The 12,793-nt window shown below is 43.8% G+C and overlaps 1 protein-coding gene across 1 annotated transcript; it reads right to left on the bottom strand.

Annotated features, from left to right (window-relative positions):
* Window positions 1-472: 472 nt before the first annotated feature.
* Window positions 473-9,522, bottom strand: LOC132991311 (tropomyosin alpha-3 chain). Its single transcript, XM_061060049.1, has 10 exons — window positions 9,288-9,522; window positions 6,100-6,225; window positions 4,515-4,648; window positions 3,790-3,907; window positions 3,590-3,660; window positions 3,387-3,462; window positions 2,464-2,526; window positions 2,262-2,331; window positions 1,578-1,656; window positions 473-754 (listed from the first exon to the last, which is right to left on the bottom strand). The coding sequence occupies exons 1-10, from the start codon at window positions 9,399-9,401 to the stop codon at window positions 751-753; spliced, it is 855 nt and encodes a 284-aa protein (XP_060916032.1). The 5' UTR covers window positions 9,402-9,522; the 3' UTR covers window positions 473-750.
* Window positions 9,523-12,793: the final 3,271 nt, after the last annotated feature.

Genomic DNA, 12,793 nt, shown 5'->3' on the forward strand with positions numbered 1-12,793 from the left:
TTGCCAGGAGGCTTAAAACCCGCCTCAGCTCTCAGCCTGTCGTCAGGTTGACTGAAAGTTAGGCTGAGACAAATTCTGAATAAAAATAAATGAATCTGCAGGTGACGGCATTAGACCGTAAGTGGAAATTTAACCTTAAGTTTTGCAAAATCTTAGTTTTATTAATGTTCTTTAATTTGGTGAAAGTGGTTGAAGAGGAAGAGAATATGTGACCTTTAAGTAACAGCAGCCATGATCTTTGTGTAAAATGGTCAAATGAAGGCAATTGGCAAAGAATAAAAGGCCTTCTGAGCTGTCCGTCAAAAATAGTTGACGTGTGTGTGGAGAAATAACACCTGTTGAATAACCTGATAACAATCAAACCAGGTGGGAAGTAGCCTGATAAAAATCACTTAAACTCTGATACAGCCTGTAGAACACATTATTTATAAGTCAACATTTATAAAAAAAAACAAAGCACAGACGCATGAAGTGAAGCAGTTCTTCCTTCCTTTATTAACACGAGTACAGAACAAGAAGTGACACAATAACAGGAGCTAGAATTAAACTGACTGATAAATAAGCACGTTTATGAGACATGTTGACAAAGTGCGACGAACGGTGGACACAAACAGGACCGAGGGACCATACGGGAGACGGTATGAAGGTTTTTTAAGGGGGCGGGGGTTGAGAACTAGGGGACTGAGACAAAACATGGCGCAGAGATGATCTTCATCAGTCTTCCTGACCGGACGAGGAGCTCCTGGACGGTTAGCTGAAAACACAAGGAAACATGTTAAACATGACTCAGCAAAGCAAGCACAACAGCGGGTCTGTGGAGGACCAACCACAGCCCGACGCCCAGCCTCAACCATCCGACTGTGTTGTCCCCACAACCACAGGCGTCCTCATTCATGCGCGGCCTGCTCCGACCTCCACCTCAGCGGAGAGGAAGTGTGAACAACGGGAACGAGAGGAACACAAAGGAGAAATCCTTCCTGCATATTATCCCATATGCTCTTTTGTAAAGCGTCTCATGATAACACTTGTCATGAATTGGCGCTTTACAAATAAAGATTGATTGATTGAGGATGTAATGAACAGAGTTGAAATAGAACCAGATCAAAATGCATCCAGTATACTAGTTCTTGTTTTGTCACTAACATTTGTTGAAGAGGGAAACGCATCAGACTCCAGTGACAAGATCTGTCATTTCACCTGACTGGTGAATGTTGCCACACGCTCAGAATAACAATCAGAGCTTATCAGTGACAAAAACAAGAACTTTCAGCGGACGCACTTTAATCCATTAAAGGAGCAATATGTAACTCTGACACCTAGTGTTTAAAATGGGTACTGCAGTCCAAATTGTAGAGAGCTGTCTCCCCCCGCCCCCTCCTCTCTAGAGTCGATGCTCACACAGGTTGCCATGTGGTGGACACTGAAGCTTCAGTGTTTAGCCAGCTCTGCATCGTTCTAACCTCTCTCCATTGTTCAAAAATCATCTCCATTATTTATCCAAACAAACATGCTGAACACCATCAGTCAGTCAGAATATCACACGCACTAGCCTGCGTCTCAAACACACGAGTACTCACATGGACGTCATGTCATTGAGGGCGTGGTCCAGCTCCTCACTGATGGCTTTGTACTTCAGTTTCTGTGCGTACAGCTCATCTGATCACACACACGGACACAGACGAGATACAGACGGTGAAATAAATGTTGTGGAAAAGAACCGTGGACCCTCCGCCACAGCCTCAGCCCACCCTGCTGTGTCGCCATAACAACACCTCGATTGCACAAATGAAACATTAAAAAGCTTTGAAGTAAGGTCGTCAGGGGTGCTGTTGGTTGAGAGGGTAGGGCGTGTGCTTCATAAACGGAGGCTGTAGTCCTCAAAGCGGGCGGCCCAGGTTCAAATTCCACCTGTGGCTCCTTTCCCGCATGTCATTCTCCACTTTCTCTCTCTCTCTCTCTGCCCCTAATTCCCGACTCTACCCACTGTCCTGTCTCTAAACAAAGGCACAAAAAGCCTGAAAATATATCTTTTGAATTATATATCGAAAGAGGTCTAGATTAAAAAATAATAACTTAAAATGAAAATATAACACAAAATGAAAAGTTAATAACAGGATCTGAAAAGCAAATGAGCAAACTTTAAGGACCCCTCACAACTTTTTGCACGTGTCCCCTAACATCCGGACAGTCATTGAATTAAAATCATGTTTAAAGAATGCACTTGAGAATATTTGAAAGCGTTTTAAAATGTGGCCGTATACCTTCCAGATCATCGATTGTCTTCTCCAACTTGGCCACGGATCTCTCTGCAAACTCAGCTCGAGTCTCAGCCTGAGGCGACAAACACAAAGTCATGAAACAATGAACATATTCACGGTGTGTGGACCTGTTACTGAGTCGACACGTCGCTCAGAAATCTAAAAACAAAGTGAGGTTTTATTCTTTGTTCCACGTGGAGCTCACCTCTTTGAGTTTGTCTGTGAGGATCTTGATCTCCTCCTCGTACTTGTCTTCTTTTTGGGAGTACTGTGGACAGAAAGAGACGTGAGAACAATTCAACATAACATTTACGTACACAAAATCTGCGTAAGGTTCAGATATATGATGGTTATGAATGAAGCTAAAATGTTTTGTTTTTGATTTAAAGGTCACATATTATACAAAATCCACTTCACCATGTTCCTCTAAAACTAATGTGTCCGTAGTCTGTCTAAAAAAGTCCATCCTCTCTGTCTTTTGCCTGCTCCACTTTTCAGAAAATGTGTGCTCAAACAGGCCGTTAGGAGATTTTCCCTTCATGACATCACAAAGGGCAGTAACCCCTCCCCCAGGTGGGTGACACTCCCACAGCTAGGTGTTTGTTCTGCCCTCTGAGTCTGCCTTCTCACCGTAACCATGGAAGGGCATGGAGCGAGAAAGCCAGACTGCCCGAGCCCTATTTTCTGTAAAGTTTAATTGGAAAAATCTCCAGCAAATCACTCAATAGCCACTGATACTGAATTAGAAACCTGAGCTCTTCATGTGACTCAGATCTTCCATGTTAGGACCACAGATGGTGCTTCACCTTGTATAAGATCCTAAAACCCCCACTCCCTGATCTGTGTAAAAATACATTCACACCAGAGTCATAAATCTAGAGAGGATCCCCTCAGCTGTGGAGCTCCCTGGACTAATCTGCAGCAGCTCAATGAGAATCGTTTAAACTTGAGTCACAGCTCATCCTGGAGCCTCTCTGACTGACCCTCAAACATCCCACCTCTCTGTCTGGGTCACTGTGTGCCCTCAGCACAGCCTAACAGGTGCATGGTGTGTTTCTACTCGACTTTATTGGACTTTAAACAAGTCGCAGAGTAATAACACCCCGCAGGTCAGTACTGTGTGTGTACCTTCTCAGCCTGAGCCTCCAGAGACTTCAGGTTGTTGGTGACGTTCTTCAGCTCCTCCTCCAGCTCCGCACATTTACTGTTTGATTCCAGAGAGAGAGGAAGGGTAACAGGAGGGGAGGACGCCAGGTTAAAGCACCCATTTCATGTTAAAGTCCTGATGTAAAAATATGGCGTTAAAGTTCAGGTGTGATGTAGACACTCACGACTCGGCCAGCTCCGCCCTCTCCTCTGTGCGCTCCAACTCTCCTTCTACGATCACCAGCTTACGAGCCACCTGCACGAGTATAATTTACATGCATCAGGTGATATCCGGCCTCTTATATGACAGACTTCATGCCTGTTTTATAGTAAATTATCTGCTGCAGTGCAGAGTTTGTAAAAAAAAAAAAAAAAAGGATCTGACCTCCTCGTACTTTCGGTCGGCCTCCTCTGCGATGTGTTTGGCTTCTTTCAGCTGAATCTCCTGGAGCTCCATCTTCTCCTCGTCTTTCTGAGCGCGATTCTCAATCACCTTCATCCCTCTGCACACACACACACACACACACACACACACACACACACACACACACACACACACACACACACACACACAGTCAAAGTATGTATATTCAGCTTAGAGAAGTTCAAGTATATAAAAAAACCTGCTCACTGATCTATCTTTAAATAAGGAATGTCTCAAACTTAACCTCCACATTCTCATAAAGAATATGTAAATGAGAAGCTTTACGAAGCAGCAGCAGATTGAGAGAGAAGCCCACGCTTTGTTCCAACGACAAATTTAAAATATTGATATTCCAGATTTATGCTTCCCCATCTTTTTATTAAGCCGGTTCCTCTTGGAGGCGAGAGCTGATGGAGAGTTCTGCCTCAGCTGGTGCAGCGTAAACTCCATCCTAAATAAGTTTTATGATTTGTTTCTCTCTGAGTCTGGTCCTTATGTATGATCAAACTGGGCGATGAACTTACACATAGCTGGTGCAGGACTCTATGACATCACTGACGGGTGCATCCGTCAGGTGTAACAGAGGACATTTCTGACATGACACACGTCTGACGCTTTGAACCACAGAGGGCAGTAAACTGTACAGCTGTGTGAGCCTTCCCTCAGGTCATTCTCTTTATTTTCACCTCTCACTCTCATCTGCAGCTTTCTCCGCCTCCTCCAGTTTCTGCAGAGCCGTCGCCAGTCTCTCCTGAGCTCGGTCCAACTCCTCCTCCACCAGCTGGATGCGTCTGTTCAGAGACGCCACCTCGGCTTCAGCCTGAGGACACAGAGACATTGTGATATACTACAGGCTGTATAGAACATGGAAGTTGTTTCAGTGAAGTCATCCATTGGTTACTGGGGGGGGGGGGGGGATTTTGAAGCCCAATGATGGCAATATGGGAAACCTAACTTTCGGCCCTAAACAAAAGGCCTTGCTGAACAGGCCAGAGTGGAAACTCTTGACTTTTTGTCTATCTCTGTTTGTGTTAAACTCTGTTTTCTATGTATGAATGTTCTTTGGTGGGACTTGTCTGTTTGGACAGTAACGGTGCTGTGAAAAAGAATTTCCCCTTGGGGACAATAAAGTCTAAAGTCTAAGTCTTCTTCTACATGCTTTCCTTGTTATTGTCAATATGTTGAGCTACACATGAACGTAAAAATTCTCATCTGTTGCTTCAACCGCAACTTCTGTGCCTTTTTTTGAGTCATGTCTAACCTCCTGAGACCCCCCTCCTCTTCCTGTCAGACGGGGACAGACCCCTGCTGTGAGGTGCGTGTGTGAACAACCAACACAGGAAGATTTCAGAGGCAGCTGGCCTCAAATTTTCTACACATTTTCAGGAGTGCATGTGTGAAAACAGCTACTGAATTTGTTTCAGGGGGTACAGTGATTCAGGATTCATTCAGTCCTGGAGAATAAAACGAGGCAATGAAATACTGATGGGAACGTGTTTAACTGATGTTCAAAAGGAGATAAAGTCGTTGATGTGGTTTTTATAAGCCCACAACGTCAGTTTCATTGAATAATTCTCTAAAAAACTAAATTTTCTGGTGTCATTTTTTAAGTATCCTTTACCATAATCTCATCTAAAGCTTGACCAACACCTGGTTTAGTCATAGAACCAACAATTTCTTAAGTGTTATTTTCTTTTACCTGTTTTTTGATGATGTTATGTAGAAGTTTGAAAGTATTCATGAACAATAAAAGGGATAATGATTCAGTCTTTTCGTCAGAACACCTCAGCAGAGTGACTGATTGAGGTATTCTGGATACAGTGACCCGAGGGATCTGGCGATGCTCCTAAAATGGACCCATTGTTAATCCCACAGTGGAGTCTGAGCGGCTGACATCATGGTTAAAGAGGGCTCTGAATCCCCTCCGACAGCTGTGAGGGTCCACGCCGGGCATGTGGAGAATGGAATGAGGAGGGAATCAGTCTGGATTGTTTTACACGGCAGCATCACGGCTTTTATCTGAGCCTCAGGTCACAGCGAAACACCGTGAGTCAGAGCGAGAGAGCGACAGCCAGTGTCGGCTTCTGCCTGGATACAAGTTATTAAAAAACAAATATTTCATCTCCCAAAGAGGCTAATCCAGCTCAACATTCACCTTATAAACCTGGACTGATCGTGTTACACTGATTTTTTAACTTTTATGCTGCTGTCTTGAGATCTTGTATCTCACCGAGATCAAAGGTTAAAATAAAGAATGAAGGAGTTCCTCACATCAGCAGCCTTCTTGTCGGCCACCTCCAGCTTCTCCTGAGCGTCCTTCAGAGCCTCAGAGTATTTATCGAGCTCGTCCTCCGTCCCCTTCAGCTTCTTCTGCATCTGCAGGAGTTCATCTTCATGCTGAGGGAGGAGATCACACACACGTTAGCACATCAGAGCTATAGTAACATCCATATATTCTACATACATGCTTTCATCACTGCTCCTGTTCAAATTAGCTCTAAAGAAATCAGCGTTTGATCGCTTCTGTTTACAGGCAAAGAATGGAGACAAAACACAGAATAGAAACCCACTCTTCATTTTCAAAATTTGGATTTTTGTTCATCTTAGACGGCAAATTTAAAACCTTTCCAATGAAACTTCCTGCTGTTTGTCAACAGACAAGGTCACATTTAGCAACTGCTTGCCTGGGGCCCCAGGTCAGTGGGGGGGGGGCCCCTTAGGCTGACAAACTTTAAACCACATTCAGCAGTGGCTCAAAATTTTTGCAATGACAGTAGGAAACCTCCCTAAAGGGGGTCCCATCTGACAGCACCCTCCCTCTCGTTGCCCTGCTAGGCGTGGCATGCATTTTTGCATTGAAAACAAAAGTTTGTCAATGAAAGTCACGGCGGGAAAATAAAGAGGAATTATCTAAAAAGAAAAAGAGAAAAAGGAAGACGAGTAAATGTCAGGACACTGGCAGACAAAATGGTGATGGACGTTGGTTGGAGGGCCCCCGATGAATCTTTGCCTGGGGCCCCAACGGATTCTAGAATCGCCTTTAACTTGAAGAAAAAAACTGTCTGACTCTTTTGAAAACAGAACTGCAAACTTTTTATAGTCTTTTGTAGGCAAGTGCACATCAGACGGTTACACCATTATTTCAAGAACTCTGAGAGAAACAAAACAGCAACAGGTGCGCCTTCGGTGGTGTAGAGGTTGGTGTTTGTCCTCTGGGTGGGCGGCCCAGGTTCAAGTTCGACCTGTGGCTTCTTTCCTGCATGTCATTCCAAATTGGAAGTTCCTTTATCATGGCTGAGTGGGAGTAACGGAAATCCTCCCCCAATGATGCATTTCTTCACTGCGTCTCCAGTGAGAGGGTCTCCGGTGTCATGACGTGTTTAACATCCTCCTCTTCAATGTGTATCTGGTGTTTTATCTGCAGATGGTCCAACTGGAAGGAGGTTCTTCAGGTGCGGCAGAAGAAGACTCTTAAAGGCCAAACGATGAGACATGATGATGTTATGGAGTCCCCAGCAGAGGTTTGAGTGGTACCAGAGATGAGTGATGAGGACCTGGACAGGCTGTTTGAGGACACTCATAAACCTTTCATAAAGGGGGCTCAGCTCAGTCATGGATTTCTCAGTCATCGGTTCTTTTGGACCACATTGGCCGCTCGTAATTCCTCTTTCGATGTCAATCTTGCTCCTGAGTTTCCTCAGAGTTTTTCACCATCATCATGACTTTTTCTGCTGGTAGAAATATCAGTTGGTTTGTCCGGTCCAATCCAGCTTGTGGCTTTTATATTCCTGTTCAGCCATTTTTCAGTGAAGAAAAGCAAACAGTGCTCCATGCAGGAATGATGGACGCTCATGAAGGTGACAGTTCATCCATATATGTTTATAGATTTCATATTTTAAGTTTTTTTGCCCTTTATATGACGGGACAGTGGATAGAGCAGGAAACCAGGAAAGGAGGGAGAGAGAGTGGGGAATAAAGGAGCCGCAGGTCAGAGACTCTAACCCGTACTGCTCGCTTGGAGAACTACAGCCTCTGTACATGTAGTGCAACCTAACCGCTAGGCCATCGGTTCCACTTTAGAATATGTTTTTTTCCCCTCTCTAAATATACGCCTATCCTTTATGTGTCAAAAGTGGATACAGAAAAATCTATGGAAAGATTTAGAGCAACATAACAAAGAAGAGATGGGAGTCTGGATGTAAAAACGCAATCTGTTCAAATCAAAGTGACCGATTTGTTCAAAGAAATAAAAATACCAGATCAGGTAATCTAACTTTTTTTTAATGGATGAAAGTCTTTAGCTTGTGTTGTTTAAACTTTTGAGTAGGATTAGGATAATTTAAGTTTTATATAAACCACCAACAGGGAACGACGTGCACAGCCAACCTCGACCTCAGATGCCGATGGTTACATACATTGAAAAAATTCAAAATAAACCGTGCTACACTGAAACTTGCGTTGCTGCCACTTTATTGTGAGCGAACAACGCGTTTCGCCTGCGGCATGCTGGGCGAACCTGAAGAAGCTGCGGACGAAACGCGTTGTTCACCACGGTTAGGGCCACAGTTTATTTATATTCTCTTTTCTTTTCACAGGATAAGACTTTTAGATCTTAATTGTTGTTGTCTGTGACATCACTGTGTGTATATTTATATCTTCTATGGTAAGCCGCTCCAAACCAGTTGCCCTCAGAGGGATTTAATAAAGGTATTTTGAATTTGAACCCGAGCAGAGGGCTGGACTCTGACAGGCTGTCAGGGAAAATGTGAGAAAACCCGTAAGTAGGTCAAATAAAAGGTTGATCATGTTTCCAGATATTTTCTTTAAGGGTTGAATCCCTTAAAATAAAAAAGCAGAACCAGAACACATTAGAGATTACAAAAAGGAATTTTGTCCTCGTAGGCGCCGATGGCCTTACAATGGAGGTGGCCCGCGTTTGAGTCCGACCTGCGGCTCCTTCATTCCCCACTTTCTCCACACAGTCCCATCCAAAAGAAGGCACAAAAGCCCCAAAATAAATCTTTAAGATATATTTCACCTCAGAGCATCGATACCTAAAAGCGAATATCTCATTTAAAACTGCTGTGAGGATCTTTCAGTTTGTGGTGGTTTTGGCGCCCCCTGTGGACAAAGTGTGTAGTGTGAAGTCTCCATTAAAGCTCATAATCTTTGATATGTAACTGTATGAGGTTAAATCCAGTCCAGTTTTACACATCAGGTCTTCACGTAGCAGCCAGGTCCAGGTCTCAGTTTCAGACCTCTGCTGCTGGTCAGATCTTCAACATTTGAAGCCGTAATGTGAAAGAGTTTTTCGGACCATGCATCCTTCAATACTTCCTCTAGACACTAACTCAGATCATATCAGATATTTATGTTTCTGCACACAGAGGACGTCCTGACTCACTCTATCAGATGAAACCAGTTTCTTTTGGATCTGGACCCCTGTGTCCTCCACCCACCTGTTTGCTCCTATCCTCGGCCGCCTTCTTGTCGGCCTCCGCCTGCTCCGCCTGGTCCAGAGCGTTCTCCTTGTCCAGCTTCAGCATCAGCATCTTCTTCTTGATGGCCTCCATCTTGGCTGAGGGTTAACGGGGCTACTGCAGCCGCACGCGAAGAGAGCAGAGAAGAAGAAGAAGAAGAAGAACGGGTGCTGGACGGCTGACCTGAGAGCCTGACAGACGGGTGGAGACTGTGAACCGGGGAGGGAGGACATTTATACGACAGAGGAGGAGGAGGGGGAGGAGACACCCCCACTTCTGAGTCCCTCATCACCCCACCCTCCCACCCTCCTTCATCCTCACTGTCACCACATCATGGAAAGTGAATCTGTGTATTTAAATGTTTGTGTGGATGTTTTCTTTGTTAGGGACACAAATACTTCAGAACATCTGGATTCTAAAAACCGCCGTCATCTAGATGCTTCGGAGATTTTGGTTTTAAATCGAAATGAACAACTTTGGAAAGAGTTTCCTGCTCCTGATTAAAATACTTTATCTAATATTGAAGTAAAGGATGCTGTAAGAAAACATGTTGAACACACACTGCTCAGATTACAGACTCCACAAAGTTCTGATATGACTAAATCAATATCTCTATAAATTAGAAGTCTGTTGTTTTTTGGGTGATGTAAATTGATCCTGTTGTTGTTTTTTAAAAGTATTTTCTCAGATCTCACAGAAGCTCTCAGTTCGCCTTTAAAAGACTCTTTTAAAAAGTCGTTTGTGTTTGTTTAATGTCTCTTATTGTCGTGTCCGGCGTGCAGAGAAACAACAGCTGCTGCTGCCCGTAATGGAGCCGAGCACTAAAACAATCTCTCATCCATCCGACACCGTCACAGTTTACAGAGGAAGATGTGATGTGAGATGGTGGCAGCGGATCTGTTGATGCCTGTTAATAGCAGTGAGAAATCACATGTAGCCTATAACGTATGGGATTTTAAAAAGTACGGAAGAGGAGCAGGGCTCGAGAGATAAATAATGAGAGGAGGAAGATTTTTTATTCTTCTACACTTCAAGAAGAAAGATGAAGCGTTGAGATTAACGTCTAAATGTCAAAAGAAGTCGACATTTTTGTAAATACAATTTAACTACAACTTCCAGAATAAAGTTGTAATTTCACAAAAAATGTGTTTCAACTGATCTCAGGTCATTTGGGGTGCATTCACACCTGAGCCATTTGGTCCGTTTGTAACGACCTCTAGTGACCTTTGTCTGATTGTTCGTCGGGTTTGGTTTCATTCGAACAAGACGATCTTTGGAGTGATTTTAGAGGTAAAAAAGAAAGAGTGAGCTCATCTCTACATTTTACGCACTGAGATGATTTCAGAGTTTTGGATCGTTTTATTCGAACAGAAGTGAAGATGACGTCGAGGCATTCAAGTGATGTGAACAGCTGAGTGACAGGATGTGATGTCAGGACTCTGGCTCTCTGTCGATGGGGGTAATGTGTCAGAGACATAAACATGTAAACACTGAACGCTGATGTGTCATCACAATGATGTCATGATGTCATCGCGTCTGCAGTGTATCCCCAACTAAATAATCAGAGACTATCAACCCCTCTTTTAAAGATGTTTATGACGGGTTCTGATACTGGATGTGTGACTGAACGGACAAACTCACTTCTACCATAAAACAGAGAAAAGTGATTTTTGCCTCTTCGTGTCCAGCCTGGATTTTTTTTTAAGTCAAACCACTAAACATTTGGCCTTAGAATCACATCCAGTATATAATCAAATACAAAGACAACAGCAATCAGTTAAAACACTTTGGAAATCAGAAACAATGCGGCTAAAATTCAAAATCCTAAACTCTGCAAGAGAGGGAAGAACTCCAATCTTTCGAGCTTGCTGGAGTGCGTTCAGGAGTTTTGGGGCAGCAAGCGAAAATGCAGGTTTACCGATTTCAGATAAAACTTGAGGGACTTAAATAAGTCAAGATCCTGAGAATAAAACAATGGATATGTTCATGTTGCCACGAGGAACCTGTATGGATGCTTCGCTGCTTCAGGTTCAGGTTACTTTATTTGAAAGCGTTGGAAGATTTGTTTGCAGCCGGCAAGATCGACATCCATCTTGAAACACAGAATACAAAACAGATGTTACAAGGAACAACACATTACTGAGGAGAAAATGGAAGGAGGAGGAGGAAGAGGAGGAGGAAGACGAGGAGGAGTAGGAGGAGGAGGAAGAGGAGGAGTAGGAGGAGGAAGATGAGGAGGAGGAGTAGGAGGAGGAGGAAGAGGAGGAGGATTCTGCTCAAAATTACTAAAGAAACATATAAACATTTGAATCGGAGATCCAGTTGTGATTTATTGTACGGTATTCCACGTTTCTTGTTCTTGTTAATTATTGTGAGTATTCCTCAGGTATCCCGTGTCGTATATTTAACAGGCTGAAGAATCCGTCTTCACTTTCTCACTCTGACAGAAAGGACACGCCTCGAATGGATGAGACGCTTCAAGTTCAGAGGAGAAAAAGCTTTAGCAGAGAAACATATGCTTTCATTTTTTAGTCAAATCCTGCTAATTCCCCTCCGCCCAAACGCTGAGTAGAGTCAGTGTGAGGACGTGTTTTATGTTGAAAGAGCATTTCAGGGCATTTCAGATACGAGCTGTGAGAACAAAGACAATAGAAAATGAACAGCAGGGAGGAATGCATGAGGCTGAAACTCAACTCCATCACCTGGCCTGTAACGTCTATAACTGTCCCCCCTCTCCTGAGGATACACGGGGTACACAGACGAGTGTGTGTGTGTGTGTGTGTGTGTGTGTGTGTGTGTGTGTGTGTGTGTGTGTGTGTGTGTTTGTTGAGGAGAGTTGGGGGGGTATGTCAGATATTCCCCTCTCCGGGCCCCAGTGGTTATTAATAAACATCTTTTGGCTGACATTGTCTCAGGGATTAGAATTAGAGACTGCAGTGTCTGCAGCTGTGCGCGCGCGCACACACACACACACACACACACACACACACACACACACACACACACACACACATTTACAGAGACAAAGGTACATCATTCCTGCTTAAGAGTCACCCTCTGTGTGATGAAGTTTACAATGCGATGAACACCGGGACAATGTGGAAAGAACTTCAAACCATCGATAAACTGCTGCGTTTCTTATCAGTTACCCCTCTTCATTGTGTGTGAGTGTGTGTGTGTGTGTGTGTGTGTGTGTGTGTGTGTGTGTGTGTGTGTGTGTGTGTGTGTGTGTATGTGTGTGTGTGTGTGCGTGACCTTTTCTATAACAGGGTCTGGGGGGGGGGATCTTGTTGGCTGACCACTGGGCCTGATGGGGCTCGTATTCTACTGTATATGGTGTCAGGGCTCCAGGCTGGTATTAAGGGGAGCGGGCTATATATAATTTTAGGGGTTGTTTCATTATTAGGAGGTTAAACCTGAGCTGCTTCATCTTTACAGAAATGGTTATTTTTAACATTTAAACTGTTTTAGATGTTACTCTAATG

Source organism: Labrus mixtus, chromosome 16, assembly GCF_963584025.1.
Source record: "Labrus mixtus chromosome 16, fLabMix1.1, whole genome shotgun sequence".
Classification (NCBI taxonomy): domain Eukaryota; kingdom Metazoa; phylum Chordata; class Actinopteri; order Labriformes; family Labridae; genus Labrus; species Labrus mixtus.